Source organism: Strix uralensis, chromosome 34 (genome assembly GCF_047716275.1).
Source record: "Strix uralensis isolate ZFMK-TIS-50842 chromosome 34, bStrUra1, whole genome shotgun sequence".
Classification (NCBI taxonomy): Eukaryota; Metazoa; Chordata; class Aves; order Strigiformes; family Strigidae; genus Strix; species Strix uralensis.
The window spans coordinates 3,230,921-3,253,225 of NC_134005.1; the positions used below are offsets into that span (position 1 = coordinate 3,230,921).

Here is a 22,305-nt window from a genome sequence, read left to right on the forward strand (position 1 = left end):
GCCGCCGGCTCCAGACCGTGGCGGTGCTGCAGTGGGTCTGCTCCTGCCTCGCCCTCAGTGAGTAGCTGGGGGTTGGGGATTTGGCCATTTGGGGAGGGGGGGTGTTTCCCAAACCCCCCTGACACCCCTTGGCCACAGAGCCTTCCAGCGGGGTTGCCTATCAACTCTGGCTTCCCCTTCAAAGAACTGTTCCCAAAAGCTGCTGTATCTTTGTCACTTGCCAAATGCCACCAATGAATCTGTACTTTTGTTGCTTTGGGCTTTTACATGTTGCCTTTAATTAGGATGTGTGCTCTTCTGGCCAGGGGCTGGTGGGCAGCTCTCTGGTGACCAAATCCAGGAGAAAACAAGAGGGTTTACTGTATTACCTCTTGTACTTGAAGGAACAATCCTTTAGCCCAGGTGTCTTTGGACGTGTCTTTTGGGAGGGGGCTACCAGGCCTCCAAATCCAGCAGCTTATGTCAGCTCATTCTTTGTCCTGTTTCTGTTTTGCTTCTGGCCCTTAATCTGCAGCGGCAGATTGGGGCTGCGTGATGCACAGAGGTTCAGGGCAGGGTTACCTGTTCCTCCAGGACAGGATCTGCTGATTCAGCTCAGTATTTTAAGCAAGATGGAGCCGAATAAATCTTCCTTCTAGCAAGAGCTGGTAGCCAGGATGGATGAGGAGTTCATTCACAGTTACTTCAACACTGACGGAAATTCGATTTGTGTATTTAAATTGCTTTCTTAACCAGTGTTTAGCATCTGGGGGTCTCAAGGGTTAAAATACCTCTGGCAACTTGGATCAATCTATGTGGATTTAAAAGTGCTCTGGATTAAGCAGGCAAATGAGCTAAACTGCATTTAGCTGATTCCCTGGCTGTGAATAATCCAGCCAACCCTGTGCTGAAGACATCTGGGGCTCGTCTGCTGTTCGTAGTGGAGGTTTCGGACCCTTTCTCAAAGCTGTCACCGGTCCGTAAGTTACGGCTTTACCGACCAGAAGGTAGGAGGCACTTTGGGAGTGGCCCCTTCTGATGGAGACTGGAGACCTCTGCTCTTCGGTCCTGGACGTCAGGCAGTGGCTTTCACAGTGGTCCCATCTCTCGGCTCAGCTCTGCTTTCTGTCATTAGGAGACAGCTTTGATTTGCCGGGGCTGAGTGAACTGGGACATCCCCTACTGCAGATCTGCACGAGACATACCCCTCTAGCAAGGTACAGGACAACCTTACAAATACAGAAAGCTAAACCTCCCACTGATTACTCGATGGGAATGCAGCAGGCAGAGCTTTTTGTCTAGATTGCATCCGTGCTGCTGTTAGCTTCAGGAACCCAGTGCTTCCAGCCCTGCATCTTCCTCCCCGTTCTCCCCATGCCCTGGGCAGATCTCTGTTTCAGGGTTGGCCCTGCTGTTTCATGGGTTGTGCCCTCTAGGCGTGGTTATCGAGTGTTAGGACAGAGTTTGGGTGTTGCGCTGTGTTATTGCAGTGGTTGTGTCAGTCAGATGCGGACAAGTCCCAAGTGCAGATGTGTGGTGACAAGTGCCCGTTATTTGGCCCTGACTGCAGGAAGAACTGAACCTCTTCAGCCTTCTCAGTCTGGGTGGCGATGAGTGATGGAAAGCAGTTGCATACTTTCAAGGGATCAGTGAAAGGAGGATCCTTTGCTCGCTCCCTCCATTAAAATGCTCTGCTGGCAAGCAGCAGCTCTGGGTTTGCCTTGATTTTTGCAGTGACTGCTTGTTGTGTTTAACCTGCTGCGCTGTTATAAGCAGTCTCCCTGCGAGCGAGAAACTTGTGAGTGGCTGAGCTGAGGTTTCCAGGTTCCTGACCAGAGGAAAGGCTGTCCCAGCCACATTGGAGCTGGGTTCCTGGTTGCATCCCGATAGAAAAGACTATTCATCCAGTGGAAAAAAAACCCAACAAAACGAACCAGAACTGCTGTTTTACTGAGTGTTTGACATATCTTAGCTGAGCAGATCTTGGCGCTCAGTGCGAGTTACAGCTCTGCTTTTCTGAGCCCATGAGCTGGGCTCACTTACAGCTGGCCTGACTCTCAGGAATGCTGCCTGCTTTCTGACTTTTCCTGCCCCGTGGGCCTTGGGGGCTTCAGGAACCCTTTTCCTCCTTTCCGTCAGCCCATTTACCACATGCTCTACTATCAGGTTGTTTGGGACTCTGGCCTCTCTTCAGTATTTTCTGGCTGAAACACTTTGCTTTGTCCAAGCAACTGTCTGTCTGGATGTCCATCTCTGACTTGCTCTGTCTGTACTCAGCTGACAGACCAGCAAGTGGAACAGGCATCGGTGCTTCCCAGTTAACCCCCTCCTACCACTGCAGGGAGCGCCGGGTGGCGTTGGGGGACCAGACCTTACCATTCCTATAACGTAGGTGACCCTGACTGAGACTGGGACGTGCCCTTTCTGTGTTACTGCTCCAACCATCACCTTTAGTTTTTCCGGGAAAGAGAAGCACAAAGAGATGTAGCCCAACATACCAAAAAAACCAGACTCTTCCTCCCGACTTTGTGACGAGAGCCAGCTCAGCCAGAATCACTGACATGCTGAGCTTTCCTCTTCTGGCTGGCACAAGTCTGGCAGCCTGTGTCTCCAAGGGCTTCTTACTGAAAAGGCCCCGGGGCAGCCGTTAGCACTTCAGAGTACCTCATCTGCTTGGAGCAGACAGGAGTCTGCACCCATTTGCTGCAATCACCCGTATTTAAAGGCAAGTGGTACCTGTTCACCTTGTAGTAGCAGCAGGGCTGAATGAAGTACCCTTTCAAAAATTAGTGTAGCTGTGGGGCTTTAGGCTGTGCTAGCCATGCTCACTGCTGTGGGCAGTGTGGCCACAGGGATGACCCTCGTACTGCCATCACCTGCCTCCCCACCCCAAGGAGCACAGAGCTGCCAGTCTGGACGGGGGTGAAGCTTTGTTGAACCCATGTGCTGGGTGCAACCAGCTTTTTCAGAGCAAGTTGCAAAGGCTTGTCGTGGGAGGATGTTGGGTAACCCAGCCCATACTGTGTCTCCTGCTGCTAGTTCCTTAAAACAGTGGCACTTAACTGTTCTTTTACCAGCTCCGTGTTGTTCTCAGTTTTGAGAGCCCTGGTGGTTCTTCCACCTTAAGGGTCAGCTTGTTTGACATGTTGTAACCGGGGACTTCTTGGTGCTGGTGGATTGCAAGAGACCAGGAAGAAGAGGTGTACGTATCTTATTACATTTGCAGGGCCAAAAATAAAGGCTGCTAAAAAGGGTTGCTTTTATTCCCATGGGGTTGTTGGTCCATTGCACATCTTCTGGCACTCGTATGCACAAGGCAGATGACCTCAGTGCCTTTCTGCTGTACGCTGCCTTTCGTCTGTGGTGTGAAGCAGCTGGCATTTTGGTCTCAGACAATACTTAAGCAGATGGCCGCTTACAAACAAAACCCACCCAAACCAGGAGACTTTCTCTTCTTTTCCAGGAGCCCAGGACTTTGAAGGCATGTGCTGAGGTTAACGGCCAGAACAAAGGCTGCAGGGTCACAACACACAGTATCTCTTGGAGCTTGTGCTGTAGCTGAGGACAAATGTCTGGTAACTCTAAAGGCAGATAAAGGCTTACTGTGATCCAGAGAGGTGGGGAATCTCCACCCTGGGAGATATTTCACACTGCTGGGTGCATCCCTGCACAATCTGTTTTAACTTCGAAATTGTCTGTTTTGTGCAGAGGGGTTGGACCAGAGACATCCAAAGTCTCTTCCACCTAAATTTTTCCATGTTTCTGTGCCTGATCCTGCTGATGACCCATGTAGTCTGCTTTATGAGGAGTGAAAGGAAAAGAAAAAAGCATTGTAAAACACGTAAAATGTGGCAATATTGCTATCTCCTGCAAGCTCTGCCAGGGAGCAGATGCTAGCTGCCTTTTCTAGATGTAGTTATTTCACTGGAGAGACAGCTGCTGTTGCTGTGAAGTTGCCAGATGAACCCGTACATATAGACGTGGGGCAAGTGGGAATGTCGAGGGGGGAATTTGGGAAGGCGGGGAGCCCATGCTGGCAGCAGCCCCTGCCCTGCCCGGGGACCAGGCAGGGCTCTGGGAGCGATGTGCTGGGGAGGAGCTCCTTGTACTGCTTCTTTCCTCAAGAGCAGCTGTTTCAGGCTTACCTGGATTACGACCATAATGAGGGAGGGTTTCTTGTTGGGCGTACATCCCCAGGAGGGGTTGCACTTGATGTCTGACCTTTGTTTCCATTTCATACCAGGTGTTTCTAGGCCTTGAAATTTTTCTGTGGGCTCAAGGGGACGGTTAAGTGAAGGAGGACGAGTGTAGGGTTAGTTCCCAGGGAGACAGGATCTGTGCAAGGGTTTTGCTTTTGTGTCGTAGCTTTTGTGGGAGACAGACAAACTTTGTGGGCCAAGAACAGCAGGACTGATGATGGGCATTTCTAGAGGTTTGTGTGCCTTCAGAGCTCTCAGCAAATGTCAGCCAGTTTGTCTGCTGCCCTGCAAATGCTGCTCGCTGGGAAGGAGAAATCCCGCTCTCCCAAGTGAATGCTTCTCCCCAGCTGCTTTTCAGCTCGCTTTGCCAGAGAGACTAAAAAAAGGGCTGCCCTTATGTGCAGGGACTGTGGGTTGCACAGAGATACAGCCCAGCAAGCTTGAAAGCATGGAGGGGCCAGTCCGACCTCCCCAGGGCCCTCTCTCGAGTTCAGGGCAGGGAGGGACCAGTGAGTCCAACGAGGCAGAAAAGCTCTGAGCTGTGGAGAGGAAGGAAGCTAAGCCCAGAGATCGAAGCTGCCATTATAGACTCAGATGTCCTGTCTGAAGGGAGGTTGGCTACCTCTTCTGCTGCCTCTGCCTGGGGAGGGAGGGCTTGCAAACCAGCGGAGGAGGGAGCTGTGTTCTGCCAGCAGCTGGAGCCTCCCAGAGTCAGCCTGCAAAGCTGTCACTGCTCTTGCTCATGGAGAAGAAGTGTTACTCACAAGAAGGCTTCCTGAGCAGTCTCCTTGCTGGGCTACTTACCCAGATCTGCTCCATAAGGAGGTTCATCAGCTCCCCTGCAGCCCAGCTATTCCTTGGGAAGGTGTGATGTAGCTGGCTTGGTTAATCCCAGATGTATCTTTAATGAGATATCATTAGTAAAGTGTTCTCAGTGCTGGTGAGACCAGCCTGGAAAAAAAATGTTTCCAAACAGGTTTGGAAACCTCTTTTGAAGGGAAGTTGCTACAAATATACTCGAAATTGCTAATGTACAGGGACCTGTGAAGTAGGACATTTAGTTTTAACGTTAACCATCACTTGTGTTTTGCTAACTTTTATTCTTCCTGTACTTTACTGTAATGTATATAATTTCTTTTATACTTTTTCCTAACTACCCTCTGTAGTCATTACCCACTTGTAAGATGTTTTGAAAACTTTAACTCCTTGCCTAGTAAAGATAAAACAGACCTTGGACAGTCTGAAAAACTCCCTGAGTACATCCCTAATAGCACGAACCTAGAAAACAAGTGTCTAAGAAGACGCCAGTGTCAAGATAAGCGACTGGAAGCTGGTCTAAACTGACCTGCTTGGAACAAACAGGAGCTGAAGGAGGGATGAGGTCACTCTATGACCAGATACGGACACGAGAAACCTAAAGTTCACTACCGGACAGTGTGAGGAAGAGTATGTGGACCCCTAAGGAGGGGAGAAGACCCTCGCTCTATTTTTACTAATGACCCTTGGTCCATCTTAGGTGCTGCCTCTGGCATGGGGGGGGAATTTTTTTTTTCTGTCTATAGGAGAGAGGAACGGCTTTTGGGTTGGTTCGGGAAATGGGGAAGGTTTCTCCTCTGTGGCCTGGTTGCCCTGGGAGTCCCCGTGCAGTTTTGTAAGGGAAAGTTTCAGTGCTGTCTCTGTGGTGGAGCCTGCGGGGGATGTTCTGGGGATAGGAATGAAGCAAACACCTTGGAAGGAAGGGTGGTGGATATATGTAACTTCTCTTATGCTCTTGCTTACAGGACATCACCTGGGTCTGCTGAGGCTTCCTGGAGTGCTTGAATACCTGAACTAGAGGCTGTGAGATAGGAGCGTGATTCCTGCAGGCCCTGCCGGGGATCCCAGCTCATGGAGCAGGACTTTGCTGCTGGGTTTGCTGGTGCCTGGAGGCAGATACATGCTGGAGAGGCTTGAGACTTCGTGGCTGTTCCGGCCAGCACACCGCTGCTCACTGTTTGCAGGGACAGGATGGTCCCAGACGTGGCACAGTCCTCACGTGTTGTCTTTCCTGAGACTTCCTGACAAAGGATCTCTTATTTACCAAGATTTCATCTGCTTCTGCTGTTTATTGCCCACCTGAAATGCTCCTTATGTCCTGCTGGCCTTGTTGTTGTCCTTCCAGGAGCAGCCAGTTGTGCCTCTACCACAGTGGGGCGAGGGATGGAGTCGGATGGGGTCAGTGGTTGGCAGCTGACAGCTGCTTTTTGTTTCCACCTGCTCCCCTCTTCCCTTCTAATGAGATCAGGTGCCAGGGTGCACTAGGAAGACTTTTCAGTGTGAGAGGAAGTCACAAGTGGGGTACTCAGGTCCCTGTTTTCATTGTTGGCAGAGAGAGGCTGCTCAAACCAAACCTGCACCCTCTTGAGCTGCTCCTGTAACAGACCTGGTAATGGGAAACAAAAGCTCTGCCGTGAGGCTGACAGCTCCGGGTTGGGTGGGTCTGTCCTGCAACGCTGAGCCTTGAAACTCAGAGATGCTTGTGCTGGTGGTCACTGAGATGCAAACCTGGCTGTTTCTGGACCCCCTGGGGTGCCTATCTTTTAATTTTTTATCCTCATTTTTGGTTTTTTTTAATGTGGTTACTGTCTTGTCTTCTAAAATCCCAGCTGTTTTAAATGATACCAGTGGCTTGGCAGATTCATTCTTTCAGGCCTTTGGTGCTCCCTGCACAGACCGATCAGCGTTTATGATCAACCAGTCTGATTTCACGAGTGGCTCCGCTCCTGCTTTGTGTTTTGGGGCCATACGCTTATTACAAAGCTGTTTTTTCATGAGTGGGAAGGTTTCTCTCAAGGCGAATCTGCAGGAGATGTTTGGGGCTGGTTTCGTTGCTGGCTCTTTGATTCATGATAGTTCTTGGGATGTGTGAAGGGTGGGAAGAGGTTCAAAGGAAGAATCTGAAGAGCTCGTTTAACAGTTCAGCTTGGAAAATGAAAATCTGCCCCTCTGCTCCCACTGCCGAAATGTGATGTGCTGGGAGTCACATCCCACTTTGCCTTTTTTCCTGATGCCTGATCACGTTGTAAATTCCTCGCCCAGCAGAGCTGGTGCCTTCAGGCTGCCCCAGCACCTCTTGGCACAGCCCGTGTGCTGCAGGGAGCTGCACCCGCTGTCCTGGCAGTGGCGAGGAGACCAGCTTGTCCCTTCAGTGCTTCACAAGGCATAAAGCAAGCAAGCTGCTCCTTCCCCAGCACTGCTTCTGAACACGCTGTGGTGCTTTGTAGCTGCCGTGACTGTGCCTGGGGCTCCTGTGGGCTGAGGCTGAAATGCATGTCACGGGCTGGGTTTGTCCCTTCCCTGTGTCCCACTTAACGGCTCTTGGTTTTTTAATCTTCCTCTCCTTTGCTTCAGGTCACAGACCCAGATGTTGGTGTTTGAAAGTGCCCTGCAGGAGAGGTGCTGGACCTGCTGGGGTTTTGGATGACCGATTTGCTGTGAAGCCAGGAGCCAAGGAGACCCGTCCCACTGCAAATGGAGCTGCCAAGTGATGCCAGAAGCTGCAAATGCCAACCAAGCTGTGGTGGACCAGGTAAAGCACGTGAGGGTTTTTTTCTTGGCCTGGAGAAGTTGGAGGGAAGGAGCCCTTGTGGCATTTAGCGTGGTCCTTGGAGCTGACCATGGGAGGATCTTGCTGGGCTGTGGGTGCTCAGGTATTGCCATGGTTTTAAATGCGTGAGATGCCCAGTGGTAGAGAGCTGCCATGTGCTTGGGCTCTGAAGGAGGCTCTGTGCCCTCCTTGGGTGGAGGAGAGGAGGGCCTGGTGCTGCCCAGCCCGTGGTGCCCTGTGGCACTGGGTGGGATGGAGAATGCCGGGGCAGGACTCTTCCAGCTGAGAAGAAGAGCTGGGTGTGGAGGAGGAGAGACTGACCCCTGCTCTGCCTCTGTGACTGTGAAAGGCCACTAAGCCCTGCTCCTACAGTGTGCTGGCACTGCAGCGTGTTTCTGCCCTCAATATGGTGGGGACTTAGGTGGTTTTTAGCTGCCAGAGGAAACACAAGGCCAGGAGAGTTGGGATTAAGGTAGAGTGAGCCCCAGAAGTACTGAAGCATCCTGTAACTGTGTAGGTGATCAGTGCCCTTGACAACTGTCCACTTTCTTGTTTAGGCTGAGATGCCTAAGGGCAGTACCCTGCTGAGTCAGGCCTGAACCTCCATCCAGAACGGACCCATCTTCCTGTGGCATTGTCTCCTGGCAATCACAGCCTCACAGTTACTGCCTTGCTGACCTCCATGTCAGAGATTCCCCTTGAGCTGTGATTAACTCCTTGAGGCTTGTAAATTTTCTTCAGCATTTCCACAAAGACAGCTGGCTGGATTAAATGGTTTCATAGTATTACAGAAAAAGAAAATCTAGGAGGCATTACACTTGTTGGGGCCAAGGACTTTGCTTTATTTGAAAACCCAATTTACTCTTTTTGGATTTTCAGAAGCTAGACAGTGCCTGTGCTGTGGCTTTGTCTCGGAGCCTGCAGCAGGGCTGTCGGGGGATGCAGGCTGATGGTGCCCTGTGTCCTTCCGGCACTGCAGCAAGAGAGAGGTTAATAATGCCACACGCCTGCTGCTGCCCTTGGCTGTACGCTCGTGTGTTTCTGCAGGAGGATGAGAGCTGTGTCAGCAGCATTTCCCAGGGGATGGGGGAAGGATTTTCAGCCCTGTAGAGCGGCTCCCTGCATGAACCAACAGTTCCCTGTGCCTCTGAAGAGAGCAGGGCCAGCAGCCTGCTTCGGTCAGACCCTGCTAGGATGGAGGAGGGTGGCTTGTCTGAAGTGCTGAGGGGGCTGGCTTGCTTCTGTGTTGGGCTGTGTGCCAGTGTGATCCCCTCTCCATGCCCTGGGCTGCTCCACATGTGTCCTCTTGGAGTCAGAAACGCAGGCAGCCAGCTGAGAGCCAAGTGTGAGTTGGGAAGGATGGCTCCAAGCTGAGCTTACTGGTGACAGCTGGATATTGTGCAGGAAAACAGAGGGGAGCTCATGGGGCAGAGAGAGTGTTGGCAAGGGAAGAGGGGCTTGTTGGTCCCTGAGGGAGCAGAGGTGGGTATGTCCAACCCCAGGAATGGAGAGGGGGCAGCGATATAAACCCCGTACATCCTCTGAGTCCATGCTCCTGAGCATGGGGGGTGGTGTCAATTTCAGCTTCTGGGCTCTCTTTTTGAAAGCGTGGGTCTCCCCTGGGGGCAATGCCTGATTGTCCTGGTTCAGCTAGGATAGGGTTAAGTTTCCCCAGCAGTGGGGGGGAAGCTCTAGCTGGGTTATTCATATACCATGCTGAGGTCACGTCCTGGCGCCATAGCGTGGGAAGAATTGGTGAGCGCGTGGGTTTGTGCAGCCGTTCCTCTCACTGCTGTATCTGTACATACCTTGCTCTGTTCGTTGTTATTGTTGCTGTTTGTTGTGTTGCTGTTGCACCGTTTTATTAAACCTCTCCTTATCTCAGCCCCGGAGCTTTGTATTTCACTCCCTTTGTGGGGGAGGGGCAGCGGCCGCATGGTCTCAGACCCCAGCAGGGACTAAACCACCACACTGATGCTTCATTTTGTGGCTGGCCTGCAAGCCTTCTTGGAACCGATAAGCCCCGTCCTCGGGAAGAAGCCTGGAAGAGGCTTGGTCGTCCCTCCACTTCCCTGTCTCAGCTGCACCCGTGTACCTGGGCAGGGAGCTCTGTGCGAGGGGGGGGTCTGTCTGAGGACTTTTCCATCTCCAGGCATGGTGACGCCCAGGACTGGGTCAGAGAGCGGAACGGGGTCAGCAAGGGACTGTCTGTAGCCGCTGCCCCGTGCCGGGGTAACGCACCCGAGGCTGCGGCTGTGCTGGAGCCGGGCGGGTGTGCTGGAGGCGGTTTCAGGGGCTGCTTGCTGCGCTCACTGGGGGCTTTGGGCGCTGAGCATCCCTGTCCACTCTGCCCCCGTGTCCCGGAGATGCCCCCACCCCTTGTCCCTGCTGTTGCCATGGCAGTGTTGGGGCTGGCCGGGATGCCCAGTTGCCCTGGCAGCAGGGATCCCCATGGCCCCCACGGAGTGGGAGAGGTGGGGGATGCTGGGGGGGTGGTGGCTGCGTCCCCTCCCTGGCCGAAAGCCGGAGGGCGGCTCTGGGTGCCGGTGCTGCCGGGCTGCTCAGCTGCGGGCGGGGGGGGCTTGGGAGCGGGGCAGAGCAAGGACCGGGGCTGCGGGGGAGCTCAGAGGCGGGGGGGTGTGTGTGTGTATGTGTGTGACACCCCCTGCCCCACGCCACAGGGCTGGGGGCATCCCTTGTGCGAGAGGTGGGTGCCTGGGGCAGGGGGGTGCCCGGGGCAGGGGGCCCTCGGTCCTGCCCAACCTCTGCTGGCAGTGTGCTGCGCTCGCCCTCCTGTGGGATCTGTGTCCCTGCACGAAAGCTGCTTTTTTGGGGAGGATCCGAAGGGGGAGGTTACTCCTGGAGCACAGGGTGGGGGGTTCTTGTGCTGGGCGAGAGGCACCTGGAGGCTGCAGCACTTTCCATGTCAGGAGCTGGGAGCTGGAGCCCCTTCTCCCCCCCAGCGGAGCCGGGCAGGGAGCAAGCTTTGCTCCCGGAGACAGAAAGTGCCGGCCTGTCTCCCTTTCTTCCCCCGGGCTGCGGCTGTGAGTGCACCCGGGCTGTGGGTGAAACGTGGAGGGGACGGGGACTGCCTGCCTCGCCGCCGCTGGCCTTGCCCGCCTTGGTTTGCACAGGGCCTTTGGGCTGTTTTGGCCTGAAATCTGTTTTGCACGGTGTGTACGTGAGGGCTTAGCTTACTCTTGCCAGATCTGTCTATACAACGTTGTGGATGCTGAGGATGAAAAATGCAACAGCTGGCCTAACTGCAAAGCCAACTCCCCCTCCCTGTCCTTTCCTTGCATTTGAAATCCGTAGATGATTTTCTGAGAAGCAATTCCTGCATGCATCCAGGGAAAGGAGTGGTGGGCTTGGCAGTGCTGGGTTTATGGTTGGACTTGATCATCTTAAAGGTCTTTTCCAACCTAAATGGTTCTATGAAATGTGGTCCAGATGCCAGAAAAAGAGTAAATAAGGAGTTGCAAAGTTGCCAATCCAGGATAGCAGGGATCGGATTCTGGGAAAGGGAAAATATGCTGTAAATACTTAAGGCAGGAGCCACAGCAGTAGGTTATAGTATGTGGAGCTGGGGAATCTCCAGCAGACCCTTGGAAAGGATCTTGGTCCATCTCACTGTCAGCTGACAGCTGAAGTTTATTAAATAACAGGAAGGTGTAACACTGGGCTCCTATTCATTCTCTCAGCTATGGTCGAGCTTTTGTAATAAATTGCAGGATGACAGTACAAAGTGATAAAATAGAGAGGGACTGGAATATAAAGGTGATGGGTGAGGATTCCTGGGTAGCAGACTTGATTTAGAAAGCACTCAGCCACTTAACAGTGGTCTGGAGGGGCAAGAGATTAGTCCTGGAAATTCTCCTCCTCTTTCCCTGGCTCCCTTGCGATGCTCCACGTTGCCTCTGGCTGGCCAGGTGGTGTCCTGCTGGGCTCTAAGGAGGCTCTGGGTGGCAGGCCAAAAGGGCTGAAAGACAACTCTGAGTAGGATCTGACTGGCCAACTTTGGAGCAAGAGGGCTCCAAGTAGGCTGTGGCTGGCAGCCTGAAGGCCAAAAGGGCTCTCAGTAGGATCTGGCTGGTGAGCTGGTGTCCAAGAACACTCTGAATAGACTCCACCTGGCTGACCTATGGTCCAGGCAGGCTCTACGTTGCCTCTGGATGGCTAGCTGATGTCCACCTGGCTCTTTCGAGCTCAGTCGGCTCTGGGTGACAGGCTGGACATGAAGACATCTCCAAGGTGGCGATGGCTGGCTGGTTTCAGGGCTCTGACCTGGCTGTCTGTGTCACAGGAATGCTCTGAGTAGGCTCTATTGGCTAGGGGTGGCCCATAAGGCTCTGAGTATGCTCTGGCTGGCCAGCTAGAGATGTAGGTGTCTGGCTGTCCTGAATGGGTGAAAGAGGGCTCTGAGGAGGCTCTGACTAATAGGCTAGGGAAGGAAAGTGGCCTCTGGCTCTCTGGCTGATGGGCTAGGAAAGGAAGGTGGCCTCTGTCTGATGGGCTAGGGAAGGAAGGTGGCCTCTGGCTCTCTGGCTAATGGACTTGGGAAGGAAGATGGCCTCTGGCTGATGGGCTAGGGAAGGAAGGGAGCCTCTGGCTGATGGGCTAGAGAAGGAAGGTGGCCTCTGGCCCTCTGGCTAATGGGCTAGGGAAGGAAAGTGGCTTCTGGCTGTCTGGCTAATGGGCTTGGGAAGTAAGGTGGCCTCTGGCTCTCTGGCTAGTGGGCTAGGGAAGGAAGGCCGCCTCTGTTTCTTTGGCTGATTGGCTAGGGAAGGAAAGTGGCTTCAGGCTCTCTGACTAATGGGCTAGGGAAGGAAGGTGGCCTCTGGCTCTCTGGCTAATGATCTAGAGAAGAAGGTGGTGTCTATCTCTCTGGCTAATGTTTCCTCTAACTCTCTGGCTAACAGGATGCGAAGTAAGTTGGCCTCTGGCTCTCTGGCTAATGGGCTAGGAAGTAAGGTGGCTTTCTCGCTGATGGGCTAGGGAAGGAACTTTGCCGCTGGCTCTCTGCCTAATGGGCCAGGGAAGGAAGATGGCCTCTGGCTCTCTCACTAATGGGATAGGGAAGGAAGGTGGCCTCTAGCTCTCTGGCTAATGGTCGATGGAAGGAAGGTGGTTTCTGGCTCTCTGGCTGATGGGCTATTGAAGGAAGTTGGCCTCTGGCTCCCTGGCTAGTGGGCTAGGGAAGGAAGGTGGCCTCTGGTTCTCTGCCTAATGGGACTTGGAACGAAGGTGGCTTCTGGCTCTTTGGCTAATGGTCTAGGGAACGAAGGCAGCCTCTGGCTCTTCGTGATGGGTAGGGAAGGAAGGTAGCCTCTGGCTCTCTGGCTAGTGGGCCAGGGAAGGAATGCAGCCTCTGGCTCTCTAGCTAATGGACTAGGTAATGACAGTGGCTTCTGCCGCTGTGGCTAATGGGCTAGGCAAGGAAGGTTGCCTCTGGCTCTCTGGCTAATGATCTAGAGAAGAAGGTGGCGTCTATCTCTCTGGCTAATGGGCTAGGGAAGGAAGGTGGCTTCTGGCTAATGGGCTGATGGGCTACGGAATGAAGATGACCTCTGCCTAATGGGCTAGGGAACCAAGGTTGCCTCTGGCTCCCTGGCTAATGAGCTAGGGAAGGAATGTTGTCTCTGGCTCTCAGGCTAATGGGCTGGGGATGTAAGGTGGCCTCTCAGTCTCTGGATGATGGGCTAGGCAAGGGAGGCGGCATCTGGCTCCCTTGATGATGGGTTAGGGAAGGAAGGTGGCATCTGGCTCTCTAGCAAATGGACTAGGGAAGCAAGGCGGCCTCTGTCTCATGGGTAAGGGAAGTAAGGCGGCTTCTAGCTCTCTGGCTAATGGTCTAGGGAAGGAAGGTGGCCTCTGGCTCTCTGGCTAGTGGGCAAGGGAATGAAAGCATCCTCTGGCTCTCTGGCTAATGATCTAGGGAAGTAAGGTGGCCTCTGGCTCTCTGGCTAATGATCTAGGGAAGTAAGGTGGCCTCTGGCTCTCTGGCTAACAACACTGGAAGCTGGACTCTAGCTCTCTGGCAAAGAATGCAAGGACGGTGGCTCTGGCACTCTGACTCGTTAATGCAAGAAGGTGGGCTCTGGCTCTCTGGCTAGTAATGCAGGAAGGTGGGCTCTGGCTCTCTGGATAACAAGGTACGAACATGGGCTCTAACACTCTGTCTAACATAAGGATTTGGACTCTGGCAAATGCAGGAGTGTGGGCTCTGGCTGTCTGCCAAAGGCAGAAAGGTGGGCTCTGTGTCTCTGTCTAACAGTGCAGGATGGTGAAATATGGCTCACTGGATCACAATGAAGGAAGGTGGCCTCTGACTCTGTGGCTAATGATGCAGGAAATTGGGCTCTGGCTACCAACACAGGAAAGGGTCTCTGGTTATCTGGCAACCAACACAGGAAGTTGGGTTTTGTGTCTCAGGGTAACAATGCATTAAGGCAGGCCCTGGGTAACAAGGTAGGAAGGTGGGCTCTGTCTCTCTGGTTCCCAGTGAGGGAGGGTGGGATCTTGCTCTCTGGCTAATCAAAGGAATGTGGGCCCTGGCTAACCAAAGGCACATAGGCTCGGGCTAACAACGCAGGAAGGTGGGCTCTGGCTCTCAGAGCCTTCTTGGACCCCATCCTGCCAGCCAGAGCCTACTCAGAGCCCTTGTGGCCTGCAGCCTGCTAGTCAGAGCCCACTTAGAGCCCAGCGCAACACTAAAGCTGGCCAGTCAATCCTAGTGACAGTAGTCTTTGAGCCTGGCATGGCACACAGAGCCAGAGGCAATTTAGAGTCCTCCTGGACTGCAGGTAATCCAGGCTGAGCCTACTTGGAGCCCACCACCCCTGCTGCGCTAGCCAGATCCCATCTTCCTGCGTTGTTGGGCTTCCTGCATGCCGGCCTCAAGGACAACTCTGAGTAAGATCTGGGTGTCCAGCTTTGGTCCAAGATGGCTGCAGGTAGGCTCTGGCAGTTGGGCTGCAGGCCACAAGGTCTCTGAGTAGGCTCTGGCTGGCCAGCTGAGGTCCAAGAGGGCTGTGAGTAGGTTCTGGCTGGCTGATGTGTGGTCTAGGCAGACTCTGAGTTGCCTCTGGCTGGCAATCTGGTATCCAGCTGGGCTCCAAATAGGCTTTGAGTGGCAGGTCGGGCTTAAAGACAACTGTGATTAGGGTCTGGCTGACCAGAGGGTTTCCAATGTGGCTCCACGTAGGCTCTGGGTACCAGGCCAGGCTTAAAGACAACTCTGATTAGAATCTGTCTGGCCAGTTGAGGTCCAAGAGGGCTGTGAGTAGGCTGTGGCTGGCTGACCTGTGGTGTAGGTGGGCTCTAGGTTGCCTCTGGATGGCCAGCTGATAGCCTACTGGCTCTCAGTACACTCTGGGTGGTAGGAGAGGCTCTAAGACAACTCTAATTAGGATCTGGATGGCCAGCTTTAGTCTCCAAGTGGGCCCCAAGTATGCTAGCACAGGGGCTCTGAGTAGGGTCTCTCTGGCCAGCTCGGGTCCAAGAGGGCTGTGAGTAGGATCTGGCTGGCTGACCTGTGGTGTAGGCGGGCTGTAGGTTGCCTCTGACTGGCCAGCTGGTGTCCGACTGGGCTCTAATTAGTCTCTGGATGGCATGCTGGCCTCCAGAAGTACTCAGAGTAGGCTCTGGCTGTCCAGCTGTGCTGTCCTGTGGGCTCCAAGTAGGCTTTGGATCACAGGCTGCAGGCCACAATGGCTCTGGGTAGGCTCTGTCTGGCCAGCTGCTGCCATCCAAGAGGGCTGTGAGTAGGTGGTGGCTAGCTGAGCTGTGGTCCAGACGGACTCTTAAGTTGCCTCTGGCTGGCCATCTGGTATCCGAGTGTGCTCTAAATAGGCTCTGGGTGGCCGGGCTCAAAGGCAACTCTGAATAGGACCTGTCTGGCCAGCTGTGGTCCACGAGGGATGCAAGTAGGCTCTGCCTGAATTACCTCTTGTCCAGGCGGACTCTAAGTTGCCTCTTGCTGGCCAGGTGGTGTCCTACTGGGCTCTAAGGAGACTCTGGGTGTCAGGCCAAAAGGGCTGAAAGACAACTCTGAGTAGGATCTGGCTGGCCAGATAGAGATGTAGGGCTCTGGCTGTCCTGCACGGGTGAAAGAGGGCTCTGAGGAGGCTCTGGTTAGTGGGCTAGGAAAGGAAGGCGGCCTCTGGCTCTCTGGCTAACTGGCTAGGGAAAGAACGTGGCCTCTGGCTTTCTGGCTAGTGGGCTAGGGAAGGAAGGTGGCCTCTGGCTCTCTGTCTAATGGGCTAGGGAAGGAAGGTGGCCTCTGGCTCTCTGGCTAGTGGGCTAGGGAAGGAAGGTGGCCTCTGGCTCTCTGTCTAATGGGCTAGGGAAGGAAGGTGGCCTCTGGCTCTCTGGCTAGTGGGCTAGGGAAGGAAGGTGGCCTCTGTCTCTCTGGCTAATGGGCTAGGAAAGGAAGGTGGCCTCTGGCTCTCTGGCTAACTGGCTAGGGAAGGAAGGTGGCCTCTGGCTCTCTGGGTAACAACACAGGAAGCTGCAAAGCACGCAAGGAACATGGGCTCTGGCTAACGAAAAGAAGGTGGGCTCTGGCTAATGAAAGGAAGGAGGGCTCTCTGTGTCTGGCTAACAACGCAGGAAGGTGGGCTCTGTCTGTCTGGCTACCAATGCAGAAAGCTGGGCTCTGGGTTTCTGGCTAACAATGCAGAAAGGTGGGCTCTGGTTAATAGAGCATGGAGAGCTGTGGCTCTCTGGCTAACAATGCCGGAAGGTGGGCTCTGACTCTCTGGATCACAACGCAGAAAGGTAGCCTCTGGCTCTCAGAGCCCTCTTGGACCCCGTCCTGCCAGTCTGAGCCTATTTAGAGCCCAGCTGGCCAGCCAGAGAAAACCAATACCCTGCCAGGACCACAGGTCAGCCAGCCAGAGTCTACTCAGAGCCCCTGTGGCCTGCAGCACTCCAGTCAGAGCCTACTTGCAGCCCTCTTGGACCAAAGCTGGCCAACCAGATCCTACTCAGAGTTGTCTTTGAGCCCAGTGTGCCAGCCAGAGCCTTCTTCGAGCCCAGCTGGACAGCACCTGGCCAGCCAGAGGCAACGTAGAGCCCGCCTAGACCACAGGTCAGCCAGCCAGAGCCTACTCACAGCCCTCTTGGACCTCAGCTGGCCAGCCAGAGCCTACTCAGAGCCCTTGTGACCTGCAGCCCAACCGCCAGAGCCTACTTGGAGCCGATGTTGTAAGAGTTGGTCAGAAGATCAGCCTTGTCTCAACATGGTCATCAGGGACATGGGCAGGAAGGTAGCTGACAGCGGCCTGTTTGGAACTCAGTTGCCGATCCCAAGAGTGGAATGAGGTGCAAAGGCTCCTGAATACAGAACTGTGTGGCACAGCGAGCACTGTGCTGTTCTCCTGAGCACTGAGCCCTGTAGTACAGAGTGCTGTGCTATTGTGCGGTACCTGGGCCTAACCAGAGCCGTTAGACATGACCGCGTAGCTACTGTCAAAAAAGATGGATCGCAACTGTTGCCATAACATCGATGAAGGAATCATGAACTTTAGGTGAACTTTGCTTCATTATAATACCAAAACACACCTCCTTGTTGAAGGCTGCCCACCTGTAAGACTGACCACACCTCGGACACTCCCCCTCGTGCATGCGAGGTAGCCTCACTCAAGAAGGGCAGAGATCCCCGAGGCAGAGGAAGAGCAAGGTGTGTCACTAAGCATAAAAGATGACTTCTGGACAACGAAAATTCGAAGCTTCCCCACCAAGGATCACGATGACCGACGACGGAGCACTAGCTGGACCCGGGACCATTAGGACGTCTTGAGATCAGCGGTGGTAGCTATAACCTTTCCTTCTTTCTAAACTTTACTTTCCCCCTTTCTTTCACTCATCTCTAACTATCACATGCCACTTCATGGGCAACACAATACAGTTTCACTGTTTGACTGATGCTATCCCCTTTGCTGTTGGTCACCTTAATTTTGCACTTTTGAGATTGTAGTAAACAAACCATCAAAAGTCCACCGAGTGGACTGTGACAGATGTGGAAACAAAAGTTGGCCAGCCATCTCAAAATTGGAGTTGTCTTTGAGCCCGGCTGCCACCCTGAGAGAGTCAGTTGGATACTAGCTGGCCAGACAGAGACAATGTTGAGCCTCCTACACCACTGGTTGATACAAGGAAATGATCACCTGGTTTGCAACTTATTTACTTATAGCAACTTACAGCAACTTATAATGATTTCTGAATATGGCTTAATAATCCTGCTTGCCCTGACTGTTCTGTGGAAACTTACCAAAGGCTACCCTGTTCATCAAAACAAAGCAGTTTTCTGTGGAAACTTACCAAGAATTACTATGTTCGGCAAAAATAAGAGACATGTCCTTGGAAAGCAGATGGGTTCTAACAAGTTGAGTCTTTGTAGACTATATATGGACAGTAGAAACTAATAAGCTAGTGCTTTTAGATAAGATAGAGGTGGTAAACCGTCTGCAACCACTCTTGTTGTTCAAGAAATTGGCTGAGAGAATCTGTGCATGCTCTGAGGAAAGGTACAAGTTGAGGAGGACTGTGAGCCTTCCTCCAACAGACCCCCGAAGACGCCCCCCAGGAGACAATGTGCAGGTGAAAGAGAACATAAACTGCTGACACCAGCCTCTAGAACTAACCCAGCCTTACTCATGCATATGTATGTTGGTGTTATGTGCTCCAATGAATATGTATATCCACACTCGATAAGTTTCTGGTAAAATGTGCTGTTGGTGTGCAAGCTTTGTGGAGAAATCCCCTTGCACCCCAGTGCCGGAATAAACATACCTGCTGTATAATTCTATTCGAGTTGTAGAGTCTTTTTTCCACAAATCACTGTCCCCAAGACCTCTCGCCCCCTGTGACCAGTGGCCCCTTCTTTCACTGCACCCTCCCCCTCCCCTCCAACCAGGCTCGGGGTCACCCCTCGGAGTGACTCTTTCCCTTTGTGCCCGACTTGGCTGCCTGCAGCCTCATTTTGCAGGTGCCGGGCATGGAATCCTTGCCTTGGACAGGAGACGGAATGGAACCGAAGCATGGTGAGCTGTGAAACGTGGCAACTTTATTCAACAACTAAGACAACATCATTTTTTTGTGCAGTCGGAAGGGCGTGGGCAGGACCAAGCAGGCTGTTGATGCTGAGGCTGCCATTGGCTCAGCAGGCAGCGCCCCTGCAGGAGATGGTCATGGTGCACTGCAGCCTGCACTGGATCCTGTCCATCCTGGTGCTCAGGCCTTCCCTCAGGTTCTGCAGGAGCTCCTGCAACCAAGTGAAGAATTCCACCAACTTCTGCAGTAGAATGGGGCAGGAGCTGAACCCGCCTGATTGCGTTGGTGTTGGCCTTGGCGTCTGAAGGGGGGTTGAGGGGAAGGCTGGCCGTGGCGTCGGAGCAGCCGTTACTGCTGGGCTCAGCCCCATCCGTTCTAGGATCCAGTCGTAAAAGTGCTGAGTGGAGGTGTAGATTCCGGGCCGTTTTGCTCTCGTACAGCCTCTCCCCCAGCTGGTCACCCCAACGAGCCAGAAGTACTCAGCATTCTTGTCTTTGCAGACGAGAGGAGCACCGCTGTCCCCCTGCAGTGGAGGAGAGAGGGTCAAGGTGGTGTCGGGTGGCCGCTGGCAGCACTAGGGCCGGCTCCTTCTCTCTGCCAGCACCCCCCAGAGCTGTATCCAGCACAGAGGCTCTGCTCAGGTGCTGGGGCCGACAGGACCTTGTCTGGGAGGGGGTCGTGGGCCCATGGGGTAGGGCTTGTGCTCATCTCCGCACAGCGATGATGGCTGGGTGCAAGAGGGATGTTCCAGGGCTTGGAGCTGGACCTCGGGGCTGCCAGGAGCGCTGGGTGGGCTTTCTGGGCAGATTCCTGGGCCTCTGGGGCAAGTGGGGCCCTGGGCAAGGAGCTGCAGCCGGGGAAGGGGAGGTGAGCCCCGCCAGCAGTGAGGACCCAGCGGTGGGAGGGCGACTGGCCAGGCAAAGCCCGCACCGGGGTGTGTCTGGGTGGCTGTGCCAGGGCTGTCTGTGCCGCTGGGTGCTGCCTTGTCGCAGGCTCCTACCTGGCAGGTGTCGATGCCGCCCTGCGGGTAGCCAGCGCACAGGTTGTGGGGGTGGACGGCCCCTAGGTACCACCGGCTGCTGTTGCAGAGGTTGAGGTCGATGAGGTGGACCTTGGACTCCTGCAGGACATCCGTTGATCCTTCAGCTGTGAGCACAGAAAGGAATTAACACCCAGCAGCTTGTTGCCAGGTCTCCTGCCCCTGTCTGGGTGAACCCCTTCCCTGCGGCTTGGCTTTGCACCGGCGTTGCCCTTCTGTCTTGCTGTGGGCCCTGGGCCAGGCCCATCTCTCTATGGGCACATGTCCCCACAGCCGGGCTCTGGCTCTCGCCTCTGCTGTCAGGAAGCCCAGTCTGCCTCCCCCATGTGCCAAGCTTGTACTCGGGACATGAGCGCTCTTTGGGAACTCACCTCTCGCTGTCGTGGACACCCAACCACTGATGTAGCAGGTCGTCAGCTCTGACACTTTTAGTGAGGCGTCGGGCACACAGGCAAGCTGTATGGAGTTGCTGCACTGGACAGGCTGGTCCAACTCCAGCAGTGCAATGTCGTTAATGTGTGGGATGTTCCTATAGTCTTCATGAACGAGCAGCCGCTTAATAGTGCGCACTTGGGCCTCCGGGCCCAGCTGAGTCAAGTGGGTGGCCCCAACCACCACGCGCCACATGGTGATGTGCCTGGAAGGCAGATGGGGAGAGGGGTCAGAGGGAGCTGAGCCATGTGCTGCAGCAGCCCGGCCGTTGCCTGCCCTCTGCTTCACGCGGGGGAGAGGAAAGCAGTGCTGCGGAGGCTGCGACTGCCCCTACATGCCTTGGGCTCAAGGCGTGTCGAGCTGGAGGCTGTAGGAAGCTGTGGCAGGAGCCCAGCCCTCTCCTGAGCAGCCTCTCAGCCGGGCTCTGCAGTGCCCAGGCACTGGGCGTACCGCAAGGAAAGGGGATGGGAGTAGCACATGGTGCTGTGGATGGGGCACCCGTGAGTGCTGGGGGATATCCCTGTTCCTGCTCCTCCTTACCTGGCCTTGATGAAGCAGTGGGCTGCTGTGAGGACCCACTGCGGGCTGATGAGGGACCCTCCGCACACATGCCTCGTGCCTGCTGCCCAGAGATCCTGGATGCTCACGATCCAGGGCCAGGCCCCTGTCTGGGCGTCTGTGCCCCCCACCACGCGCGAGGTGCCGTCATCAGCAGCCATGGGCCGGAGCCCGCAGGTCCCTCTGCAACCAGAAACTCATCACCGTCCTGCTCGACGGCTCGCTGCTGTCCCGGCTGAAGGACAGCCCTCTGCCCTCCCCACGAGGCGCTGAATGGACAGCAAGGCCAGGGAGCCCCGTGGGGTGGGCGGGCGGCCGCCCCCATTTCTGCTGAAGCCCCGCGGGCAAGTTTTGCCAGCAGCCCGGGTGCTGCAAGGAGCCGAAGCTCCCACGTGGGGCTGGGGAAGCTGTGGTGTGGCCACAGGGGACCAGCGGGCACCCTCCAGGGAACCCTATCAGGGTGCCCAAGCTGCCTCCCAGAGCCTCGGCCACTTACCCACAGCTGTCCCAGGCACTGTGTGCAGGCCAGCACAGGGCCAGCACGACGAGGAGATGGAGCAGATGCATCACTGCCAGTGGCATGTGCCAGCGGCCAGAACCGAGGGCTTGTCACCACCAGTGCAGCAGCCGAGGCAGTGCCTGCAGGGCTCGTGGTGCCCTTGGTGCCCTTGGCAACGGGGCTGATGTCACAGCGTCGCTGGTTCCGGGGGCTGGGCACGGTGGTCTCCTGGGGCGGGGGGGGACAAAATGGGGGTTTCCAAGCGGGAGGGGAAGCAGAAGCTGGGATCGGACACCCCCGACAGACCCCGCTGAATGCTCTGTTTGTGGGACGGGGTGTGCAGGCCCCGTGGCAGGCAGCAGCTCCTGGCCCCCAGCACTGCCTGCCAACGGCCAAGCAGGAAAAACCCAGCGTGGCACCACAGCCTCTTTGGGGAGCTCACCGCGCCCCTGCTCTCCGCAGCCCTCTGCCACCAGGTCCTTCCCAAAACTCGTACAGCAGAGAACAGAACTGCTACAGGCAGCAGCACACGTGTGGGTGTGGCAGAGCCCATCTGGTTCCAGCCGTGCAGGCAAGCAGGGATGTGCAGCCACCTCAGCCCAGCAGAGCCGAGCAGTGTCACCCTTCCCGCACACAGCACGGGGCAGCACTGGCCACACCGGCCACGTCAGCCCCAGCAACACCCTCTGGCAGGCGCCGTGTCCTCGCTCTCTAGGAGTTGTCTCGCTGTTCTGGGCCAACACCGACGAGGGTAGTTGTGGCCCCTGGTGTGCGTGGCCAAGGACAGGCAGCCGTAAGCTCCAGGCAGAGGAAGCTGCTCCTGCTCTCAGCCCCACATGCCATTCTCCATGGCCTTGGGAAACGCTGCAGCAGCCTCAACTCCTCAGTCTGCCTCCTACGGCCGATGGCGGAGCCATGCTCACATGCAGGCTGCAGGGCAGTCCCGGCAGAGAAGCAG

General features: G+C 55.0%; 1 protein-coding gene across 1 annotated transcript; it reads right to left on the reverse strand.

The window, feature by feature from the left end:
• Nucleotides 1-18,925: 18,925 nt before the first annotated feature.
• LOC141936817 (acrosin-like) lies at nt 18,926-21,445 on the reverse strand. Its single transcript, XM_074854140.1, has 5 exons — nt 21,345-21,445; nt 20,831-21,031; nt 20,230-20,495; nt 19,820-19,965; nt 18,926-19,342 (listed from the first exon to the last, which is right to left on the reverse strand). The coding sequence occupies exons 1-5, from the start codon at nt 21,428-21,430 to the stop codon at nt 18,926-18,928; spliced, it is 1,116 nt and encodes a 371-aa protein (XP_074710241.1). The 5' UTR covers nt 21,431-21,445.
• Between the last annotated feature and the right edge of the window lie 860 nt (nt 21,446-22,305).

Coding starts and splice junctions, on each gene's coding strand:
- LOC141936817 (XM_074854140.1), bottom strand. CDS start 21,430: ATGCCACTGGCAGTGATGCATCTGCTCCATCTCCTCGTCGTGCTGGCC. Junction 19,966..20,229: donor GGTGTCCACGACAGCGAGAG/GTGAGTTCCCAA, acceptor CTGTGCTCACAG/CTGAAGGATCAACGGATGTC. Junction 19,343..19,819: donor GCGGCATCGACACCTGCCAG/GTAGGAGCCTGC, acceptor CCTCCACTGCAG/GGGGACAGCGGTGCTCCTCT.